Source organism: Rhododendron vialii, chromosome 11a (genome assembly GCF_030253575.1).
Source record: "Rhododendron vialii isolate Sample 1 chromosome 11a, ASM3025357v1".
Taxonomy (NCBI): domain Eukaryota; kingdom Viridiplantae; phylum Streptophyta; class Magnoliopsida; order Ericales; family Ericaceae; genus Rhododendron; species Rhododendron vialii.
The window spans coordinates 11835974-11861513 of NC_080567.1; the positions used below are offsets into that span (position 1 = coordinate 11835974).

At 43.3% G+C, this 25540-nt stretch overlaps 2 protein-coding genes across 2 annotated transcripts; both read right to left on the minus strand.

Annotated features, from left to right (window-relative positions):
• Positions 1-12842: 12842 nt before the first annotated feature.
• LOC131306867 (uncharacterized) lies at positions 12843-14390 on the minus strand. The gene has a single exon (XM_058333296.1). It carries the CDS (start codon positions 14388-14390, stop codon positions 12843-12845), a length of 1548 nt encoding a protein of 515 aa, XP_058189279.1.
• Positions 14391-24412: 10022 nt separating this feature from the next.
• Positions 24413-25262, minus strand: LOC131308255 (uncharacterized). Its single transcript, XM_058335124.1, has 2 exons — positions 24627-25262; positions 24413-24521 (listed from the first exon to the last, which is right to left on the minus strand). The coding sequence occupies exon 1, from the start codon at positions 25050-25052 to the stop codon at positions 24639-24641; it is 414 nt and encodes a 137-aa protein (XP_058191107.1). The 5' UTR covers positions 25053-25262; the 3' UTR covers positions 24413-24521; positions 24627-24638.
• Between the last annotated feature and the right edge of the window lie 278 nt (positions 25263-25540).

Below are 25540 nucleotides of genomic sequence, written 5' to 3' on the forward strand. Positions count from 1 at the left end.
CATGATCGGAAACTTTTCTGAAAACCAGGGGTCTTTTTCGACGGGAATAGGGGTATTCTGCTGCACTCTTTGGAAATCTCTCTTTTCTTTAAGTACAGCGGCAATAAAGGTAGGATCTTCCAACATTTGTGCTGTCAGGATTTCTATGGTATTTCTGGGTTGATAGGCTTCGGCTAGAATATCGACTAGATGTTTCATCTACAAGAAAAAGTGTTAACCTCAATGAGGAAAGTTTTAGGACAGGGTTTTGCTAATACTAAGAAAACTTTTGAGTTTCTAAGTTCCACAATCAACTCTTGATTTAAGTCATCATCCAATTGTTCGGGAATTCCCAGCTCGGCCGTACTGCCAATTTTCGTGCCTTGCTTCAATCCGAAGATTGTTTTGACAGAATTCCACCTAATTTGGGATGGTAAACTTAAACTCAATTCACGTTTGTGCAACGGTCAACTTATCTCGTGGTTCTACCCATTCTACCCATGGCCGAGGTTTTGAACCTAAAGCTCTGATACCAAGTTGTAACGCCCCGAATTTTGGGTACGTTAAAAGGACATTTTATTGATAACATCAAATGGAGTCTGGCTCTTATTACAACAAATACTCTCACAAGAGTTCAATATTTACACAAATGAAGGGGGTTCTAAGGTTCCTAACTACAGCTCCTCCTTCTTCTCCATCCTAGCCAGCTCCTCAGCTCCAAAAGCCTCCAAGGTGTACTGTTCATCTTGATCATCTACAAGATCTGACACATTATACCAGCGTCACCACCGATATAATATGTCAGGGTCACCAAAAGGCAACACCGTGAGCTACAAAGCTCAGCAGGATAATCCCATACCCGCTAACCCATAACTTATAAACAACGCTATAATACAACATCAATTTCCACATGATAAGTATATACACAGTTAATCAATGACAAATCCACATTCGTTAATCATCTATCGTTGGTGTCCAAGATTTTCTGTGTATCTCCTACGCGACTCATCGTAGACTGTGTCAACATTTTCATTTACAAAACAATCTTTCAAAAACCATTTATTTAACACAAAACATTTGCATTGGCTCCGTACCGCGGATAACCAAGCTACACACCCAACCTCGGTTCCGCCGTTCCGGACTCCCGAGTATCCTCACAATGGTTCCGCCGTCCCGGGTTCCCATTGGCACACAAAAATATTTGCATTGGCTCCGTACCGCGGATAACCAAGCTACACACCCAACCTCGGTTCCGCCGTTCCGGACTCCCGAGTATCCTCACAATGGTTCCGCCGTCCCGGGTTCCCATTGGCACACAAAAAATATTTGCATTGGCTCCGTACCGCGGATAACCAAGCTACACACCCAACCTCGGTTCCGCCGTTCCGGACTCCCGAGTATCCTCACAATGGTTCCGCCGTCCCGGGTTCCAATTGGCACACAAAAAATATTTGCATTGGCTCCGTACCGCGGATAACCAAGCTACACACCCAACCTCGGTTCCACCGTTCCGGACTCCCGAGTATCCTCACAATGGTTCCGCCGTCCCGGGTTCCCATTGGCACACAAAAAATATTTGCATTGGCTCCGTACCGCGGATAACCAAGCTATACCTCACCATGGTTCCGCCGCTCCGGTTTCCCATGGGAACGCACACATTTCAAAACCCTCGGTTCCGCCGCTCCGGGTTCCCGAGTATCCCCACAATGATTCCGCCGCTCCGGGTTCTCATTGGGTTTTTTTTTTTCAACACACACCACACAATGGGCTACCACGTCCGGCCACATTGCGGTTTTCGAAAATTCAAAACCTTTTCAAAACACGTCTTTTACACATGCACACACACAACTCACATAATGCCACCCGAAATCGGTCATTGTAACGCCCCGAATTTTGGGTACGTTAAATAAAACATTGTATTGAAATAAAAACTGAGTCTGGCTCTTTTATTACAACAAAAACATGAAAAGGAGTACTTTTATTACAAGCGGAAGGAAACTAAGGTTCCTAACTACAGCTCCGCTTGTTCTTCCATCACAGCTAGCTCCTCGGCTCCGAAGGCTTCCAAGGTGTAAAGCTCGCCTTGCTCATCTATGAGATCTGACATATTATACCTGCGTCGCCACCGGTATAATATGCCAAGGTCACCAAAAAGGCAACTCCGTGAGCCATAAAGCTCAATAGAACTATCCAAACCCTCTTACCCTTAACTTATGAACATAATAACAACAATTCCACTTAGATCATGCATATAGTCCAAACAAGTATTCAAATCCATAATCCTTACTTGTCTAACGTGGTGTTCATTACTTAGACTCATCGTAGACCATATTTTTACTTCACTTTCCTTTTTACCCAAAAACTCCTTTTTAACTCACCCAACCTCGGTTCCGCCGCGCCGGTTTCCCGAGTATCCTCACAATGGTTCCGCCGCGCCGGGTTCCCATTGGCACACAACCGCATTGGCTCCGTACCGCGGATAACCAAGCACACACCCAACCTTGGTTCCGCCGCGCCGGGTTCCCGAGTATCTTCACAATGGTTCCGCCGCGCCGGGTTCCCATTGGCATACACACACACAACTCACATAATGCACCCAAAACCGGTCATTATGTAGTTTCAAAATATTTCCTCCCTCGGATACACATTTTTATCTTCGTTAACACACCCTAGGTGCCATGTCTCTATTCTCTTGGTTTTCGTGTCACGTTACATGCATAGACTCCGTGGTGTAGGACTTTCCACATAAACAAGCATTTATAAATTTCCAAAATGAATACAACAATATTATCCAACTCTTGACCACATAACATGCTTGAATCATAATAACAACATCATGCATCTCATACATTCTTAAACAGAGATAACCTTATCTACTTTAAACTTAATGATCAAAGTTACTTTATATTTGGGATGGTAGGTAAAGATAACTACTTTATACTTAAGGTCGATGATAAGAATATTCTACCGGGATGGAAGTTAAGGAAATCCTACCGTGCTTCTTGGCGGTAGTAGTCGGCTAAGAAGATTCGGTCGTCGGTTTTGGATTTCCGCGGCGTAACGGCGTTGCTTAGTCTCCAACCTCGCCTTCAAATAAGGTTGAGAAAAACCCCAAGCGTAGGGCTAGGTCGTCGATAGCATAGTAAACCGGCAGGACCGGGATCGTACCACAGGGAATTCGCAATATAGCTAGTCTGGATTGTAGGTTTATATGGTAGAGTGCGGCGTTCAAGACGGCCAACTTGGTTTTGCTTAGAATTGGTGAAAATCGCCCGGGCGATTTACTAGGAAAAAGCTTAGTTAACTTAAAATAGGCAAGTCTAAGGATCTTCTAACCCTTGACAAAGGAGGTTACCGGTTCTCAGAATAACTCAGGCGAGAGTCACGACCGCGTGCTCACGCCCGGAGAATTTAACTTTTATGACTACGTTTAATGAAAGATGTGATTAAACGGAGGCGGACCAACTTGTTTGACGAATTTATCGAACACATAGGAGGCCACGAGCCCTCAGGGAGCCGCTCGCCAAGACCGCTTGGCAAACGCCTCACCAAGTAGTTAACACCCCTTTGCTTGGACCAAAAATGCAAGTTAAGTTCTATTCCGTAAATCATGCTTTTAAGCCCTAATATTTGAGAACCAAATAATCACCTAAGTCCTCGGGAAAGATTATCCCAAGACTTGGCCAAACGACTACTCACACATACTTAAAGCATAAACCAAAGCATAGAAGTAAGACATGAATTTTAACCGATAGAAATGAAAATAAAGTTGATTTTATAAAGGATCTAGTCCGCGGCTACAACATTAATAAACGAGAAAACATTAAACGACAAATACCTTGAGGAGTTCTTGAAGAAATTAGCTAGAAAAGCTTGAAAGCCATTAATGGAGTTCTAGAAAATTAAAGGACTTAAAGTGGAAAGTGACAAGATGATCTAGATGAGAGAGAGAGAGACCCTATTTATACAAGGTGGTCTCTCTCTCACAAAATATCCCAAGAAAATATCCCAAAAGTAACCAAAAGTGGAAAACATTCCAAAAGTAGAAAGTAGAAAAAGCAGCAAAATCGTGCTGCAATCTGCAGTATGAACCGGTACTGGCCAAATCCCAGGACCGGTTCATAGGTCTTCAAAAGCTAGAAAACTTCAACTCTGGACATCATGAACCAGTACTGGCCAAATCCCAGTACCGGTTCATAGGAGGCAGAACTTCAGATTTTTCCTGCTTTGGCCCCGACAGCCCGACACCCTCTTTGGCCTAGATTAATCACCCGACGGGCTTTGAGGAACATTACTTCACTGCCTCGAAACCTATGATACTTCCGACTACGATCCTTGGCGTTAAGAACCGCCTTAGCACAACGTATTACCTGAAACAACCAAAGCAAACCCTTACGTGCAAAATGAGATACAAATGATATCTAAGGGAATCAAAATGCTACAAATTAGGGAACTAAAGCACCAAGATTATACAATCTTGGTTGTTCATCACGCCCCCCAACTTAAACATTGCTAGCCCCGAGCAATGATGCAGACAAAATAAGGGAAAACTAAACTAAACAATCCTTCCGGCAAAATAACTACGGCACATGCTTCAATAAACCCAATGCGCAAGAGATCAAAAACAAACCATTTACCCCAAAGCAACTCACGGTCGGAGATAAGATGAGCAACTAGATGCTAAGCAGGTAAATAACAAGCATCCAACAGGAGTATCCAAGATCAAAAAGGTGGATACGAGACTTCCAACAACCTTTAATAACAAAAGTAACCATATCCCACGCAAAAGGTGCTCAAAAATAGGCGTGGTGAACAAAAAAAAAAATACCAAGCCAAATATAAGTGGAGAGCACCATTAGGAAGACAAATTAACCAAGCAGCCAGAAATTTACTGAAAAGTAAAATGCCACAGACTAAATATGCCACAATCTGAATCAAAAGGGAATCAAATTGTACGAAGGATCAACTAAGGGCTTTAAAGCTTGTAATGACCTTGGTTAATCAAGAGAACGGTTAACAAAATGGGAAGCGGCCATATGCTAGCTTGGTTTTTTTCCTACCCTAGGCCGCCACCGACACCAAACTACCAAGTCAAAAGGCCACATGCCGGCCTAAACAAAAACTTCCTAAGCCTATTATTTACGAATTCACCTACTGAAATGAAAAACAAGATAGGATAGGAGGACTGTCAACCCCCATGTACCCCGACCAAGTAGAGGGATTTTCCAAAAGCGAAGCCACTGACCCTAATCCTCTTCCGACGGCTCCTCGACATCCTCCTCATGAATAGGTTCTTTACCTCGCTTCCGAGTACTCGACTCACCTACACCACTAGTCCCAGCACCATGGACGCTTTCTGGCTCCTCAGGAGTTGATTCTCTCATATCGGCCTCCGTGGGAACATACACATCACCTTCTTTCCCACAACGAGCTGCTATCCATAACATCCCCCTCTTTATGGCCGAGACATCCCTCCTCGTATGACGCATTTGAGTCTCAAGCTTTTTTTGTTTCCTCTGCACTGATTGGAGCTGAGTAGCCATAATTCTAGTATATTCTTCAATCCTCCCAGACTGAGACCTAGCAGTAGGCATAGGGAAATCGAAACTGTCAGGCAGGGGTGGCTGAGATAATGCCTTGCTTTTCTCCACAGAGCCACCCGTAATAGGACCGGGGGTGCCCGGAAGAAGCCTTTCTGGAACTAGTACTCCTTGAGACTCACAAAGAGCGGTAATCGCAGTCGGAAACGGAATATTAGGCTTTGACGGAGCCGAACGCTCCCTAAACCTCACCAATGACTTCCAAATAAACAAAGCCCAATCAACCACCTCCTCATTGGAACCAAAAACAAAAATAACCTCGCCATCCTCCTTCCGTGGAAGCTTCTCCGAACCATGAGGACACAGATTGTAATGAACCACCTTATTAATAACCCGAAACTTCTCGAATAACCTGCCATGGACAAAACGGTCAAGCTTCAGGGGTTTATCAGTTAGAGCGTTTTGAATTTCTTCCTCTGACTTGGACCATCCTCTAGCAGGGTAAGTAATAGCTAGGAGTGGGGGGCGTTGGTAGTTTTTTAGATACTTGGCTATGATAGTCGGGGTTACGAGCACAGTTTTCTTCCCCAAGCGAGAGGTTATTTTCTCTTCCTTCTCATCCACTTCCATATTAGCATAAAAATCAAGCACCAACTTGGGTTTAAAACCTTTGATAGGATCGAAAAAGAAATGCAATCCTCGTTGGTTAATGATATCAATGATTGGGTGAGTTCCTAGCTTCGTTCGATCCACCTGCCGCTCACAAATGTACTTCCGACCTTTTAACTCCTTTTCCCATCTCTGTTTCTCCTCCTCCTTTCTCTCTCTTTTCCGCTTCCTATTTTCCTCCTCACTTCTTTCTGCCCGCTCAGCATTCTTCTCCTTATCAGAGCGTTTAATGTACGACGTTTTACCAGAACTATCCACTGATTGTATCGCATCCCCCATAAGCTTCTTTGATCTCCCCATTTCGGAACAACAATTCTCACAAAACAGAGCACCCCCCAAACTTCAATCAAACAACTACCTGCAGCAAATTTCAACCCCCCGTAACGAAAACAGTCCAAAAGCAGCCAAAAATTCGCAAAAATTCACCCTGATAATGCAATCTACCAACAGAAATAGTAGGCACTGAATTAAACTCCCGAAACTAATCCACAAGTGTAGAGTAACAACACTAGCACAAATTTCAGATTTCTTATGGGTTGACAAGAAATTACAGATTCCGGTGGTGTGGGCGTGTGGGTCAATGCAGGAAATTATGAGGGAAGTTCGAAATTGAGAGGGTGGAGAGAGAAAATTTCGGGTTCCCTCTCAATTGGGGATCTAGGAGTCAAAACTCCCACAACCCTTAATACAACTTTGAAATTTCTCAACTTTCGAAAGAAATCAAGGTGAATCAAGGTACAAGACAAAGGAATTTCGCAAGAGAGAAAAAATTCCGAGATTACCTTGGTTATGGAGATTTTCGGACCTTGAAAGTGAGAACCCACCTTTGAAACTTCTTAAATCCTCCACAAAACTTGAAGATTAAGTGTTTTTGTGAAGGATGATGAAGATTTGAGAGGGATTTGAGATGGTTTGGGAGGGATTTTAGAAGAACAGAGGCGGGGGGGGGGGGGGGGGGGGGGGGGGGGGGCGGTTATCTGCCGTTTCTGGGTTTGGAATGGAAAAAGAATAGGTTTTGGGTTTATATAGTGGGGTAGGAGAGAGAAAACGAAAAGGCACCGAACCCCCTTTTTTTTTAAATTCTGTCGGTTATGAACCGGTACTGGCCAAATCCCAGTACCGGTTCATAGGTTCTGAAATTCTGGATTTTTATCTCTCTGCCCTGTATGAACCGGTACTGGCCAAATCCCAGTACCGGTTCATGTCTCCTGATTTTCTGAATTTTTGCCCTTTTCAACATTTCGAACTCCGCTCATTCCCAACACCTTTCAAACATCCCCGAACACCTCTCAGCAGGTAAAACAGCATTCCAAACCACCCTCCAAACATCTGGTTCCCTAAGTTACTGAACAAATAGGAGGACACGGACCAGGCTACAAAATAGGATGAGGGGACACATTTGTGGTTTAATTAAACAAAGAATGCCTTGTATCACTTCCTTCGTACGCTATAGATTCCAAAATGATTCAACAATGATAACAAGCACACTTAGGTATGACAAGAGAGTGTTTTACCTAAGCTACGAATTTACGATGAAACAAGAACGGGATATGGGTAAAACTTGCTCAAAACATACTCAACACCTAATTGCTCATCTTTAATCATGCTTATGAGTTGAAATGTACACTGTCACTTAATATCAAACACCGAGCTCTTGCCAATTAAGAACAATAAGCATGTGCCAAGTTGTTTTAATCTACTAAAATTTGTAATAACGGAAGGACTGCAACCTAAAAACGAAAAATTGATCCGATTGTTTTTCGAACATGAAAACCAAGAAACAACAAATATAGCGTAACTAAACAACAAATATAGCGTAACTATATCCCTCCCCCCAACTTAAAGGATGCTATGTCCCCATAGCACGAAAAACAACAGGAAGGAGAAAGGGAACAAAATAGTGTACCAACGGGGGAATGTCAACCCCCTTATACCTCGACCAAGTTGGAGGCTTTTGCGTCACCGGTTCTTTTCGTCATCCGAACGGCTTCCAAGGCCAACTCCTTCGGCTCTGCCAACGGAACCATAGCTAGTCACACAGGATCATGGCCAAAGCTTTGTTGGACTAACAACCGCGACACGTAATCGCACCCATGCTTAGGGCTCCTGAATGCCTCAATCACTCCAACGGTAGATCCAATCCACCAAGGCTGGTGTGGTAGCACGTACACCCTGTAAAAGACTGAAGCCCGAACTACCTTCTAAGGGCCAAATGACATTAGAACCGCCCGGCTCGTGTTATCCGGGCATCAACAACATATATACAAAGAACAACAACAAAGAACACCACCCAATTTTCACGCAACCTTACGAGTCATACTTTTCTTCCCGTGTCGCACCAAGTAGGCAAAACGCGGGTGGCTATACTAGACCATCAAAGTTGTTACATCATGCCCGAAGTAAAATTCACCGCTCGACCTCGCCAAGCAATTAAGCCCAGCGTTCCCTATGATCAAAACAAAGTGATACCAGACAGAGCCTAGTGCCAAAGCACGGGAATAGCCAGCCGCACCCAAAGACCTAAATTGCCCCCGATAGGGACATATCTGGTGAGCATGGGTCGTTAACGGCAAACTACGTCAAAGAAGGACTAATTAAAGCGCGATACAATGATGCGTTGGTGAAATCTCTTGGTGATAGTATCCCGAAACATGATAAATAAAGAACAAAACATAAAAGCGATATTTATAAATGTACAAACATACAGAATTTAATATCAGAACTCGGAGGTCCAAGTCACAGCTGGACTCCGCCAAACAATGAAGTCCAGCGTCCCCTAAGATCGTAACCAGGCAGGCACAAGATAGAGCCAAGTGCGGTAATGGAGCACGGGAATATCAAGGCCTAACCTAATATCTATACCGCCCCCGTTGGGGCTAATCTGGAAGACGTGAGTGGTTCACTGTGAATTACTCCTATCAGAAAAGCTAATGAAAGCCCTATGTCACTGATATTAAAAGTGCCCTTACTAACCGGAGCTGGGCACACGATCCTTTTTTTAGTAGCGGCGTGCGGAGCTACATATACCCAAGTCAATGGAGGGTACCCCCTACCCGGGGGCCGGGTCCGACAAACAGTTAAGTTCAACGGTTACGCTTTCGCTCCCCGTGCAAATTAAAATAACGCAAACTAAACCAACGGGCCATCCGTATAAACAGGATCGGCCAAAACCTCATCGGGCTCGCCAGCTTCAAAGCCACCAAGGAAGGGCTTAAGCCGTTGACCATTAACTTTGAAAGAGGAACCGGTACTCATGCTTTCTACTTCTATTGCCCCATGAGGGAACACAGTTTTGACAACATACGGTCCAGCCCAACGTGAGCGCAACTTACCGGGATGTAGATGCAATCGGGAATTATACAATAACACTTTTTGACCGGGCTCAAAGTTTTTAATCACAATTTTATTATCATGCTTGGCTTTGAGTTTAGATTTATAAGCGCTAGAATGGTCATAAGCATTGTACCTCAACTCCTCGAGTTCCGTCAATTGGAGCTTGCGGCGGGCACCGGCTTTGGCAATATTGAAATTCAACTTCTTGATGGCCCAATATGCTTTATGCTCAAGCTCTACTGGCAAGTGGCACGCTTTCCCATAGACCAACCGATACGGAGACATCCCCAAAATCGTCTTGTAAGCAGTACGGTAAGCCCACAAAGCATCGACCAAACGAGTTGACCAGTCTTTACGGGTAGGATTAACCATCTTCTCCAAGATGTTCTTGATCTCCCGATTCGCCAACTCCGCTTGGCCATTCGTTTGCGGGTGGTACGCCGTTGAGACTTTGTGAATGATGGCATACTTCTTCATTAGAGCAGCAATGGACCGATTGCAGAAATGAGACCCCTGGTCGCTGATGATGGCCCGCGGCATCCCAAATCTTGCTAAAATGTACTCCCAAAGAAAATCAACCACGACTTGGGCATCATTGGTACGAGTGGGAATAGCCTCTACCCACTTGCTTACATAATCAACGGCAAGCAAAATGTAGAGGTAACCAAATGACGTAGGAAACGGTCCCATGAAGTCGATTCCCCAACAATCGAACACTTCGATGATCAAGATGGGCGTAAGCGGCATTTCGTTCCGCTGTGTCACACATCCCAAAAGTTGACAGCGTGCACACGCCCGACAGAATGCAAACGTATCCTTGTACAATTGTGGCCAATAGAAACCGCACTGCAAAATCTTGGCGGCGGTTTTTTTGAACGAAAAGTGGCCGCCACATGCCTCCGTGTGACAAAACTTGATAACACTTTGCTGCTCAGAATCGGGCACACAACGGCGGACAAGTTGGTCGGCGCAATACTTAAACAAATACGGGTCGTCAAAAGAGAACCTGTAGGTGGACAAATTCAAGTAGTGCTCTGAACAGCACTGGAATGCAGCGGCTTCACGTGCCTCTTGAACGTAACCCTAATCTGTTAATGTAACCATTGTCCTGCAAAACAGACAAGGAGTGAGTGCACCTTTGCCTCTCGTGGCAAAGGCCCTCCGATGCCTTTGTTAGTATTTCGTACTAGCGATCAAACCCTAATTATCAGTAGGAAAGCAATAAGAATGCAGTGTATTGCGTACCTCTTTCCTCTAGGTTTACCTCATATTTATAGATTTATGGATGCTTGCTGCCCAAGTATCCATATTGCCCTAGGTTTCCTACCTCGTATAGGAAAACTAGGATCTCTTGGATTCTCGTTCCCTTATCAGTTTATTTCCTTAATCCTTGTAGGACTCTTTCCATAACAAGCCGAACATCCCATACTCGTTGGGTATCTTTCTTAGATCCTATATTCTTGGGATCTCATCCTGTAACGGAATACCAGTGATTCTGGACACTTCTAGAATGTTCCCTCTAATAGGACTTCTCTTTTTGTTCGGCCATCTCATGGCCGAACAGGCGGCTTGGACCAGTTACTTCACATGTAACTGGTCCTAAGGAAACAATTTGGACCATATCCTTTCTAAGGAGCTCTCCTCCTGTTCGGCTCTCTCTTGCCGAACAAGTTTCTTGAACAGAGGCATCTCGTGTAATTTTCCTTGTATTCGGTCCTATAACGTCTCGTGTTATTGCACCGAGAATCGTACAACCTCTCTGGACCATCGACTTCTCATATCACTGGTCCATAATGCGTTGACCTTTTCTTTGGCCGTGCTCGGGCTTGTTTTGTACCTGTTCGGGAATACCTCCCTACAGAACCGTTTCACTTCGGCCAAAAACCGACGCTGTTCTTGCAAATTCCAATGGGCCGGCATCAAACCGGTAACCAAGTAGTTCACAATATCCGCGTACCATGGAACCGTGGAAATTGAAAATAATTGCTCATCAGGGAAAGAGTCACCGATAGGGATGTGTGATGTATGATCTTCGAACTCTAGCCGAGACAAATGATCGGCCACCACATTCTCTACACCCTTCTTGTCCTTAATGGTGAGGTCAAACTCTTGTAGGAGTAAGATCCACCGAATCAATCTCGCCTTGGCATCCTGCTTCGTAAAAAGGTACTTGAGAGCGGAATGATCGGTGAACACGGTAATCGGAGCTCCCACTAGATAAGACCTAAACTTTTCCAACGCAAAGACTATGGCAAGCAACTCCTTTTCCGTAGTCGAATAGTTCATTTGAGCCTCATTGAGCGTCTTACTTGCATAGTAGATGACGTACGACTCTTTCCCCTTCCGTTGACCCAAAACAGCTCCAACAGCGTAATCACTAGCGTCACACATGAGCTCGAAGGGCAAATCCCAATCCGGTGATCGCACAATAGGTGGAGAGGTGAGGCTAGACTTTAACTTGGCAAAGGCGGCCTCGCAACCAGGCGTCCACTCGAACGGCACATCTTTGGCGAGCAAATGACATAAAGGCCGGGCAATTGCACTAAAATCTTTGATAAAACGCCGATAGAAACCGGCATGCCCCAAGAAAGATCGGATATCCTTCAAACACTTTGGAGTCGGAAGATTCCCAATCAAATCAATTTTTGCCCGATCCACTTCGATGCCTTTCGAAGAAACAATATGGCCGAGTACAATGCCTTCGGTCACCATGAAATGACATTTCTCCCAATTCAGCACCAGGTTCTTTTCCTCGCACCGTGCTAACACTAACCCCAAGTTGGCAAGGCAAGCCTCAAAAGAGTCACCGAAAACTGAAAAGTCGTCCATGAACACTTCCATAATTTTTTCCACCATGTCGCTGAAAAGGCCCATAATACACCTTGAGAAGGTACCGGGGGCGTTGCAAAGCCCGAACGGCATACGACGATACGCAAAGGTCCCGAATGGGCACGTGAAAATAGTCTTCTCTTGATCTTCCAAGGCCACCTCAATCTGATTATAACCGGAGTATCCGTCCAAGAAGCAGTAAAACTTGTGCCCGGCCACTCTCTCCAAAATCTGATCGATGAAGGGAAGGGGAAAGTGGTCCTTTCTTGTACTGGCGTTCAACTTCCGATAATCAATGCACACCCGCCAACCAGTCTGAACCCGCATTGGAATAAGCTCATCCTTGTCATTTTTCACCACAGTCACCCCAGACTTCTTGGGTACCACTTGTATCAGGCTCACCCACTTGGAATCCGCTATAGGGTAAATAATGCCAACATCCAACAATTTAAGAACTTCCGTTCGCACCACATCCTTCATAATCGGGTTTAATCATCGTTGAGGTTGGCGAGAAGGCTTGACATCATCCTCCATGTAAATGTAATGTGAGCAAAGAGATCCATCTATTCCTTTGATATCGGCTATGGACCACCCAATAGCCTTTGAATGCTTCCTTAACTTAGAGAGTAATTGAAATTCCTGAAGTTCGGTGAGAGCGGAGGAGATCACCACCAGGTAGGTTTGGCCTTCGCCAAGATAGGCGTACTTGAGGGTATCCGGTAGTGGTTTCAACTCGAGCACTGGGGGTTCCACGCTAGACAGAACGGTGCGCTTCTCAAGTGGAGGTAGCTCCTCAAATTTTGGAACCCACGGGGTTATACCACACATCTCCTCATCATCTAACAAGGAACACAAGTACGCGACCTCGGGGGCATCAAGAAAATCAGCCTCGGCGGAAGTCAGTGCCAACTCCAACTCATCTTTGCAAATAAACGTAGTGACGTGGTCTTGAACAAGTGAATCGATCATGCTTACTCCGCACACATCCTCATCATCGCCCAATTGGCTACCGATATGGAACATGTTGACTTGCATCTTCATGTTGCCAAAACTCATGTTAAGTCGGCCATCACGACAATGAATTACAGCATCGGATGTTGCTAAAAACGGCCGGCCAAGAATAATTGGAACGGATGATTGAGCCGCCGGCACCGGGCACGTATCAAGAACCACGAAGTCGACTGGGTACACGAACTGGTCAACTTGAACAAGAACATCTTCGACCATCCCTTTGGGAACTCGGATACTCCGATCCGCCAACCGTAAAGTCACCCGAGTTGGCTTCATTTCCCCCAACCCGAGTTGTTCATACACTGAGAAAGGCAGGAGGTTCACGCTTGCGCCCAAATCTAGAAGTGCTTTCTCAACAACCTTTCCCCCAATAGTGATGGATATCGTAGGACAGCCCGGATCAGTATACTTGGGCGGAAGGGTTGACTGGAAAAGCGAGCTCACTTGTTCAGTCAAGAACACCTTCTTCTGCACTTGGAGTTTCTGTTTGTGAGTGCACAACTCCTTCAAAAATTTGGCGTACGATGGAATCTGTTTAATAGCATCGAGCAAAGGAAGGTTGACCGTCACTTTCTTGAGAACTTCATAGATATCACTGTTCAGATTTGGCTTGGCAGGCGACTTTAGTCGGTTAGGATATGGAGCAGGAACGGTGAAAGCGGGCGGAATATCGCTCTCTTCGGCTTTTCCTTTCTCTTCCTCCGTAAGAGCTGGCTTGGGAGATTCCCCATTTGGCGTTGGTGGCTTTAATGGTGCCGGAAAAGGTAGCAAGATCGGCGCGACCGGCGGCTCCACTTGGGCATTATCAACTGTCTTCCCACTTCTCAACGAGATTATGGCCTTCGCTTGCTCGGGGAGAATCACCGAAGAGCTGTGTGCAAAATGTTGGCCTTGAGGGTTGGGTTGAGGTTGGGTAGGTAGTTTGCCTTTCTCTTGTTGCAATACACCGATAGCCGTTGTCAATTTACCCACTTGATTCTTTATATCGTTCATCGCCTGAGCAGTTTGCTCATTGGTGGTCGTTTGCATTTGACAGAATGCATTCAAAGTATCCTCCAAAGAGCGTCGTGGCGGCGGTGCTGGCTGATGCTGAAATTGGTTTTGCCCTTGGAACTGGTTTGGCGGTATGAATCCGGGAGGTCCTTGAGATGGAACCGTAGGGAACCGTGGCGGACCTTAAAACTGAGGTTGGCGCCAAGTTTGATTCTGAGGAGGAGGGGCTTGAGAAGTTGACGAGCCGGCCTCATTCTGGTTACCCCACCGGAAAGTCGGATTAGACCTCAAGCCCGGATTGTAAGTATTGGAATATGGATCCCAACGTTGATTCAGAGCACATACTTCTTCGGGGAGTTGGTTATAGTGTTGGCGGAGGGTGGGGATGGTATGACAGTTGTCGGTCGAATGACCCGTAGTCTCACAAATGACACAAACTTCTTCCACTTGGCGAACCTCCTTCACTTCTTTCACTTCTTTCACTTGGACCGAATCTAGCTTCATTTTGTCCAACTTTAACGATAACTCATCCAACCGCGTCTCAAGACCGTTGTGTTCGTTCACCGAAAACTTACCGGAGCCTCCCGGTCCTTGATTTCTCATAGCTTGGTCACCCGGATCAATGTATTGCCAAGTTTGAGCTCTCTCGGCCAAAGCATCCAAGAATTCCCAAGCGGCGTCGGGGTCCTTTCCCATAAAGTCACCGCTCCCCATAGTATCCAAAAGCTGCTTAGACTCCCGATCACAACCCAAATAGAAATAGTTGATCACAAGATACATGGGAAAGTTGTGGTGTGGGACAGCGGCAAGTAAATCCTTGTAACGCTCCCAATACTTGTAGAAGACCTCCCCATCTTTTTGCTCGAAATTCTGAATTTGATCCACGAGAAGCTTGGTTCGGCTGACCGGAAAGAACTTCGTGGTGAACACATCTTGCACTTCCCCCCATGTCAGCAAAGAGCGGGGCTTCAAAGAATGGAACCACTGCTTAGCCTTGTCTATGAGCGAGAAGGGGAATAACTTCAAGCGAGCTTGATCTAGCTGTCCCGGCCCGGTCATAAAAGTGCTAACGATAGTCTCGAATTCCCGAATGTGAGCATAGGGATCCTCCAATTCACGCCCCCGAAACTCTGGTATAACCCGATGGTACTCTGGCTTAAAAGCAAATGCATTGGCGGCAGTGGAAGTGGGAATGGCTATGGGGGAGACATGTGGACCTCTTTCTGGCGTAAAATAATCGCGCAAAGTGCGCGCTGCCGGTTGATCTGCCATTGGGCTTAATGGAGGTGATAACTCACGAGATGTAGATCGATGTAGCTAGTTCGATAAGGGGCTACGATAAATATTGAGCATACAACCTGCCCAAACCAATAAAGCAGACTAGAGGGGGCTATGCCGCCGCCTCGTTCTCAAACAGTTCTGTAGGGTTATGCCACCACCACAGCTATATAAGCAATAATAAATAGAAAGTAAAAAGACAATTGATGCTCGACTAGCTTCGTTAAACCTCAAGTCGAATTGGTGGCTCAGTTAGAGGTATCCGCTACGTTGAGTTCAATACACATAAAAGGGAAAATTAAATGGAGTACTTACAATGGTTTGTCGATCCTCCAAATAAGCTAGATAAAGAAATCCCTGGCAACGGTGCCAAAAATGCTTAGTCTCCAACCTCGCCTTCAAATAAGGTTAAGAAAAACCCCAAGCGTAGGGCTAGGTCGTCGATAGCATAGTAAACCGGCAAGACCGGGATCGTACCACAGGGAATTCGCAATATAGCTAGTCTGGATTGTAGGTTTATATGGTAGAGTGCGGCGTTCAAGACGGCCAACTTGGTTTTGCTTAGAATTGGTGAAAATCGCCCGGGCGATTTACTAGGAAAAAGCTTAGGTAACTTAAAATAGGCAAGTCTAAGGATCTTCTAACCCTTGACAAAGGAGGTTACCGGTTCTCAGAATAACTCAGGCGAGAGTCACGACCGCGAGCTCACGCCCGGAGAATTTAACTTTTATGACTACGTTTAATGAAAGATGTGATTAAACAGAGGCGGACCAACTTGTTTGACGAATTTATCGAACACATAGGAGGCCATGAGCCCTCAGGGAGCCGCTCGCCAAGACCGCTTGGCAAACGCCTCACCAAGTAGTTAACACCCCTTTGCTTGGACCAAAAATGCAAGTTAAGTTCTATTCCGTAAATCATGCTTTTAAGCCCTAATATTTGAGAACCAAATAATCACCTAAGTCCTCGGGAAAGATTATCCCAAGACTTGGCCAAACGACTACTCACACATACTTAAAGCATAAACCAAAGCATAGAAGTAAGACATGAATTTTAACCGATAGAAATGAAAATAAATTTGATTTTATAAATGATCTAGTCCGCGGCTACAACATTAATAAACGAGAAAACATTAAACGACAAATACCTTAAGGAATTCTTGAAGAAATTAGCTAGAAAAGCTTGAAAGCCATTAATGGAGTTCTAGAAAATTAAAGGACTTAAAGTGGAAAGTGACAAGATGATCTAGATGAGAGAGAGAGAGGCCCTATTTATACAAGGTGGTCTCTCTCTCACAAAATATCCCAAGAAAATATCCCAAAAGTAACCAAAAGTGGAAAACATTCCAAAAGTAGAAAGTAGAAAAAGCAGCAAAATCGTGCTGCAATCTGAAGTATGAACTGGTACTGGCCAAATCCCAGTACCGGTTCATAGGTCTTCAAAAGCTGGAAAACTTCAACTCTGGACATCATGAACCGGTACTGGCCAAATCCCAGTACCGGTTCATAGGAGGCAGAACTTCAGATTTTTCCTGCTTTGGCCCCGACAGCCCGACAGCGACCCGACACCCTCTTTGGCCTAGATTAATCACCCGACGGGCTTTGAGGAACATTACTTCACTGCCTCGAAACCTATGATACTTCCGACTACGATCCTTGGCGTTAAGATCCGCCTTAGCACCGCGTATTACCTGAAACAACCAAAGCAAACCCTTACGTGCAAAATGAGATACAAATGATATCTAAGGGAATCAAAATGCTACAAATTAGGGAACTAAAGCACCAAGATTATACAATCTTGGTTGCTCATCAGGCGTCGGTTTGCTTCGAAAGGAAGAGAGTTGATCTTTTCTCTTCCTAGAAACAACTTTCTAACTAACTAAGCTACTTTAAAAGATCTAACGGTGGTTTTGGGAGGTGGTTTGGTGGTTTCTCTCAAGAACACTCAAGAACAAAAGAAAACTAGAACTTTGAAAGCAAGAACTTTTGGAATTTCTAGAGAGAAGTGAGAGCAATGGTTGAAGGTGTGAGTTTAAGCTTGGAATGAGCTTCTATTTATAGGCAAGGGCTCTCCCTCTCTCCCTCTTGGCCGGCCCCTCTCTCTCTCTCTCTCTCTCTCTCTAAGTCTCACTTTATACAAATAAACAATAGGTACTTTTGTACAAAAGGGCAATTTAGTCTTTAAGGGTCAAGATTCACCCTTTAAACCAATAAAAAAGGTACCATACTTTAATTAATATAATAATGTACTTTTGTACTCCCGGGAATCTTAACAAAATATTATTTTAGTGGGTTAAGTACTTTGTTTGAAAGATGAGCCTATTACCCAATGGATAATAACATCCCTAACGGTTATTATCCAAAGGATAATAAGGTACGGGTACTTTAAATACTAAACTAAGTTTTTGGAAAAGACTACATGTCCTTTTTTGGAAATACACATGTGATATATATATATATGTACTTACCAAATAAAATAAAGAAAAGGCTTTTGTCCAATGGGTAAAGATTACCCTAATGGTTATTATCCAATGGTCCATAGTTACTTGGGTACTTTTATTAGTAAATTAATCGAAAAGTACTTTTCAAAACTTTTCAAAATAATTATAAATGTCAATCATAGTACTTTGTTTAAATCTTTCAAAATCCCTTTTAATATAAAGAAATGGGTTTCTTTTATCAATGGATAATAATTCCCCTAACATTTATCGTCCAATGGATAAAGAATAAAACTAAAACAATAAAAGAAAACAATTAAATCCTTTCTAGTCTAGGGTTCAAAAGGTTCAAAAGGTACAAGATGGGCAAAATGGTCCATCTACGGTTAGGGATAAGTAACTAGGTGACTTCCTAGTTTGGTTACTCCTTCAAGCCGGTTAGAAGCTAACTAGGCTTGCTAAGTAGGGCATATAAGTCAAGAAACGATCCTTGAGGGTCCAAAGTGCGATTAGGGTTTCTAGACGAGGATTATGATAATAAGGCATTCGATTGCTTAAATACAACAACAAGGAATCAAATAAGAAAATCAACGAGCAATTAAGAGAAATTAAGAAATTTCAAATAGCAACGAGATTTTTATTGAACGAAAAATCGGAGTTGTTTCAGTCATTATGTTGTTTCAAAATATTTCCTTCCTCAAAAAATATTTCCTTTCATTACTCACACCCTAGGTGTCATATTTCTACTTTCTCGATTCTCGTGTCTCGTTACATGCAAAGACTCCGCGGTAGGACAACCATAAGCATGAACTATTCTAACAAGATCATCCAATTCTATATTGCTTAATCACCACTTATAGCATAACGCCACATGTACGGACGCCCTTGGAGTGTATCACTTATGCTTTATTTAAAGCACAACGCCACATGTACGGACGTCTTTGGAGTGAAATCACTTATGCTTTATCACACCACAATTAATACAAGCAACTCATATATGCATTAATCATCAAAATACAAATACTTATAAACAAACGATAAGTTCTATCTTTCGAATCCGTTAAGGATAATCTACTTTCTATCATACGGTTCTATACGTAGAGTTAGGGGACAAGGAATCCTACCTTACTTCTTGGCGGTAGTCGGCTACGGAAAGTACGTCGGTGGTTGGGCGGAGTAACTTCCTACGGAATGCTCCCGGTAGCTTCGAAAGAGAAAGGTTTCTCTCGAAACTTCTACTTGACTATTACTACTACTACTTTTGGATCGAGGGGGTGGTCGAGTGGCGGTTTAGTGGCGGCTTAGGTTGAGTTTCTTGAAGAACTCAAGAACACTCAAAAACAAAGTAAGAACAAAAGAAAGAACAAAGAAAGAACACAATTTTTCTAGAGAGAGAAGTTGCTAGGTGAAGGTGTGAGTTCAAATGCTTGGAATGGGGTCCTATTTATAGGAAAAATCTTGGCTCTCTCTCCTCTCTTCATGGCCGGCCCCCCTCTCTCTCTCATTCTTCAATTTTTGACACTTGTCAAGCACTCATGGAAGGTCAAAGTCTAAACCTAAGCTTGCATGGCTAAATGGTAGGCTTGCATGGCTAGGATTTGTCCTTGGATGGGATTATGGGAGATTTGTTGGAAGATTTGGAGACAAGAGTACAAGATTTGGTCATAAAACAAATATGGAAGGACAATGGAGGAAGTTTCTTAGCTAGAAAGGAAGATATCACCAAGGATTTGAAAGGATAGGAAAGATCATGGAAGGATGAAGAAGATCAAGTCAAAGTACCACAAAATCTCTCTCTCTCTCTCCTCTCTCGGCTCTGTCTCTCCTCTCTCTCTCTCTCGGCCTCTCTCTCCTCTCTCTCTCTCGGCCTCTCTCTCCCTCTCTCTCTCTCTCCCTCGTACACACACACACACACACACACACACACACATATATATATATATATATATATATATAACAAGAAAGAATAAGAAAGTACAAGATTTCCAAATTTAAAATCCTATTAAAGAAATACAATTAGGCACATGTTGATTAAATAAATAAACTAGGGTACTTTGTAATCTAGGAAGATCAACTCCCCAATAAATTAATCCAATTGGGTACAAAACCCCAATATAAAATAATAACAAAGTACTTAGGAGAATATTAGGCTTTAAAGGCTATTAAGGCTACCAAGTACTTTTAATAATAAAATAATGTGTACTTTATCACATGGGGTTTAAGAAAAATATTATTTTAATGAACCTATATACTTGTTTGAAAGACTAACCCTTTTACCCAATGGACAATAATTTTCCTAACTTTTATTGTCCAATGGACAAAGGTTAAAAGGAAACTTTGATTTTAAAATAATTAAAGAAGTACTTTAAAGCATATGACAAAAGCCCTATATTAAATATAGGTGTGGTACCAAGTACCCCAATTAAATAAAAAGGCTAGGATTCTCCCCATTAGTTTATAAAAGAGTACAAGTACAAGAAAATCTAGGGTTTAGATATACCCCAAAAGTTTAATGCATAAAAGTACATGGGAATCCAAATCTTGATTATTAAAATGCAACCTTGTACTTGGAAAGATTTGGGCTATTACCCAATGGATAATAATTCCCCTAACGGTTATCGTCCAATGGATAATAAGGTACGAGTACTTTAAATCATAATTTAAGTCTTTTTAAAAGACTACATGTCCTTTTGAAATTTACCCATGTGTTTATATATATGTACTTAGCCAAATATAATAAAGGAAAAGCTTTTGTCCAATGGGTAAAGATTACCCTAACAATCATTGTCCAATGGACAATAGTTACTAGGGTACTTTTTATAATAAAATAATCAAAAAGTACTTTAAAGAAATTTATAAAAGCCTATAATGGTACTTTGTTCAAATCTTTCATTAAACCCTTTTAATATAAAGAATTGGGTTTCTATTATCCAATGGATAAAAATTACCCTAACCATTATGGACCAATGGGTAAAGGCAAAGGTTCAAAAGGTCCAAAAGGTTCAAAAGGCTCATCTAGTAACTATGTGAGTTGGTTGCTCGGTTCCTCCAAGTAGTCGGTTGGAAATTAACTAAATTGGTCACGTAGGGTTTCTAGTCGAGAGTTTAACCAACGACTGAAATTTAACTACGACGAGAAATAAACAAGAAATCATATAGCCACTTTAAGAGAAAATAAGTAATTCAAATAAAATTCAAATATTTAACGAAATTTTTATTGACCAAAATTCAAGGGCGTTACATTCCGTGTTTCTCTTATGCGACTCGTCGTAGACCGTGTCAACATTTTCATTTACAAATCAACCTTTCAAAAACCATTTGTTTAACACACCCAACCTCGATTCCGCCGTTCCGGGTTCCCGAGTATCCTCACAATGGTTCCGCCGCACCGGGTTCCCATTGGCACACAAAATCTTGCATTGGCTCCTCTCCGCGGATAACCAAGCCATACCTCACCATGGTTCCGCCGCTTCGGGTTCCCATGGGAACGCACACAACCTCACAATGGTTCCGCTTTTCCGGATCTCCATTGGAACACACACAACATCACAATGGTTCCGCTTTTCCGGATCTCCATTGGAACACACACAACCTCACAATGGTTCCGCTTTTCCCGGATTCCCATTGGAACACACACAACCTCACAATGGTTCCGCTTTTCCTGGATTCCATTGGAACACACACACACCTCACACAATGGGCAAGTCCGGCCACATTGCGGATTCAAAAACTTTTCACCCTTTTCAAATGTTTCTTTTACACACGCACACACACAACTCACATTATGCAACCAAAACCGGTCATAATGTAGTTTCAAAATATTTTCTTCCTCGGAAAACATTTCCCTTTATTAACCACACCCTAGGTGTCATGTTTCTACTTTTTCGGTTCTCGTGTCTCGTTTACATGCAAGGTCTCCGCGGTAGGACAAAGTAAGCATGAATCATTCATTGTAATCTAACAAGATCATCCAACTCTATAATATATCACATGTAACACAATCGATTCATGTATGCAAGCTCATACTCCTTGAAATATCAAAATACGAATGGTAACGTTTTAACTTTCGAAAACCGTTCTTTCTTAAAGATCAAACAACATACGTTTTACTTGGAATAAGTAAGTAAGTGAGTAAGGTCGGGGCCGAATAAGCTAGTTGGAAGGTTCTACGGGTGGTGAAACTTGCAAATCTGGACCAAACTTTGGATGGCCGTAACTCGGTCAATCTTTAGCCGAATATGATCGTTCTTGGGTCGAAATCGAAGCTCTAGAAGCGCTCTACAACTTTTGTGAAGGAAGTTGATCCTAGAAACTATTTTAGGTAGGAGAAAAATGGGGATAAAAGAAGGGACAGTAAGCTGTCTGGATATGGAAATCCGAGATTTTTACTAAACTTTGGATGAGCATATCTTTGTCATTTCCTCACCGATTGGGGTGGTTCTTGGGTCTAACTTGAAGGTCTCACAGTGCTCTACAACTTTCCTGAAGGAAGTTGGTTCTAAAAACTAGCCTAAGCAGGAGAAAACTGAGAATTTACGAAGGGCAGTAGGCTGCCTGGAAAAACAGAAATGGTTTCTAGAGAGAAGTGAGTGCAAGAAGTGAAGGTGTGAGTTGAAATGCTTGGAATGACTTGCTATTTATAAGCAAAACCTTGGCTCTCTCTCCTCTCTTCAAGGCTGGTCCCCCCTCTCTCTCATTCTCTGAATTTTGACACTTGTCAAGCAATCTTTGAAAGATCAAGGTCTAAACCCTAGGTTTGCATGGCTAGTTTGTACCAAGGATTGGATTTATGGAAGATTTGATGGAGAGATGGATAGTTTGTACAAGATTTGGTGTTAAACAACCATAAAAGGACTATGAAAGGATAGATTTTTGGGTAGGAAGGAAGATTCACCAAGGATTTTAAGTACAAGGGAAGATCAAGCCAAGGTACCTCCTTCCTTCTCTTCTTTTTCTCTCTCTCTCTCTCTCTCTCTCTCTCTCTCTCTCTTGGCCGATTCTCTCTCTCTCTCTCTCTCTCTCTCTCTCTCTCTCCTAGTACACTACATATATATACATATATAATGATAGAAGTACAAGTACTAGATTTTTCCAAATCAAATATCCCATTAATCCCATTAAACAAATCCAATTAAACACATGTTCCCATTAAACTAATAAATAGTGTACTCTAGGAAATCTATACCCATATATAATATTGTATATATGTACACATGCCTATTTATACCTAGGTATCAAGAATATATAGCCTAAGATTTCCCCATTAGAATATAATAAAGTACTAGTACTAATCTATTGACTAGGGTACTAAAATAATCTAGGGTTTAGATATACCCCAATATTTTAATGCATAAAAGTACATGAGAATCCAAATCTTGATTATAAAATAGGATCCTTGTACTTAGTTAGGAAGATTAAGGCTATTACCCAATGGGTAATAATTCTCCTTGCGGTTAATAACCATTGGACAATGGAGGGGTGGGAGAATCCCCAATAAACAATGCATATAAGTACTAGCACATGTTTTTATAAACCATTAAAATACTATATCTTGTATTTACCAAAATATTTTAATAGGAGGCCTATTGTCCAATGGACAAAGATTACCCTATCAACTATGGACCAATGGGCAAAAGAAGTACAAGTACTTTTATACTTAAAATAAGATTTCTTAAAAGACTACATGTACTTTTAGTCAAATATTATAATGAAAAGCTTATTGTCCAATGGACAAAAATTACCCTAACCATTTTGGACCAATGGGTAAAGGCAAAAGGTTCAAAAGGTCCAAAAGGTTCATCTAGTAACTAGGTGAGTTGGTTGCTCGGTTCCTCCAACTAGTTGGTTAGAAACTAACTAAATTGGTCAAGTAGGGTTTCTAGTCGAGAGTTAACCAATGACCAAAATCTAACTACGACGGAAAATAACAAGAAATCATATAGCCACTTAAGAGAAAATAAGTAATTCAAATAAAATTCAAATATTTAACGAAATTTTTACTGACCAAAATTCAGGGGTGTTACAAACATGGTACTCAAGAAAGCCCAGTGACTGCCGTGTCACCCGGTCACCTAGGTACCACCGCAACCCAAAGGCTGACTCCAATTGCACCCGGCTCGCCGTCACCACCCTGCTCCTTGCCAAGTACTCAGGTTCGGCATTGCTCCATGGGTCCCACTCTACCTGCGAGACAATTGCAAAGATCCAGAGTCAGATATGCATCAGCGACAGCATTAAAGCAATTCTATGGGCAGAATGGTCAATTTGATGTGTTGCTTACCTAAGTACCTGACAGCTCGTCAAGGTATGACCTGAAGGCTAGGAGGCTCCCCCTCAATTTCGATCTTCTTGTCGCTGTACATAGGCCCCCAGATCATAGCACGTGGGAGCATCCTCAAGTTTGGGCATTTATTCTCCGGTGGGTACATCTTCAGCACTTCGTAAGCCCACAGCTGCAAATGTTCAGACAATCAAGCATCAGAATACAGTTCATATACAAATCAAAGACAAGTGCAAGAAAGGAAAATAGGAAATGAATTGCAAGCTTTGTTTCTTACCTCCCACACTCTCTAGTAGCCGGCAGTCGCCTTCTTCCCCCGCGAGAACTCCCCCATGAAACCATAGCACGTTCCCAGAGCTGCTCCTCCCCAGTCAAAGCGCGAAGCTGTGCGTAAGTCATAGAGGGTCGGCAAGTAAGACATGTGCACTGTGGATCGCTTGTTCGGGTACAACGTAGCCCCGAACAAGTACAACAAGTAGGCCCTCGCCATCTGCTCCACCTCCAACTCTGAGTCTGGCGCCCTCCCATGCAAAAACCGTTTGAACTGGTCATAGTGGATGGTCTCTGCCTCGCCTGCTGGTGCCTGCCCTAAGAACCACTCCAATGCCCCGGTGTCTCTGTAAATCTCTGAGTCAAACGAGATAGGCTCTCCTCCTACCCTCAAGCCGGTGAGAGCTGCAAAGTCAGACGGAGTCATCGTCATCTCCCTAATCGGAAAGTGGAAGGTATTAGAGGAATCCCACCACCTCTCAGCCAGTGCAGTAAGCAGGGCATGGTCACTCTTCACCGCCGTCAACGTGAGGATGAACGGCCGGAACCCTGCAGCGTCTACCAAAGCCCTGACTCACTCTAGCAGCCCTCGGTACAGCTCAAGCGAGCTCGCAGGACCGCCGTGACCCCGAGTGCTGGCTGCTCCTCTCTGCGTACAAAGACAAACAACGAAAAGAGGTTCATCAGCAATTGCAATTCAAATAGTCAGTCGAATCCAGAATCTCAAAAGTAACTCTACGGTCGAGATAAGCATTATAAAGGTCGATCAAAGCTACCGGGCACTTGCATTTACTTTATCCAACTCTGCTATCGGTCGAATCAAGTCAAGGGCACTTCTCAGTCAAGTTCGTACCGCCATGATGTCGGCCCTATGAAGCCACGGCCTACCCAGCAGCAGATTAAAGGTAGCAAGGACATGGA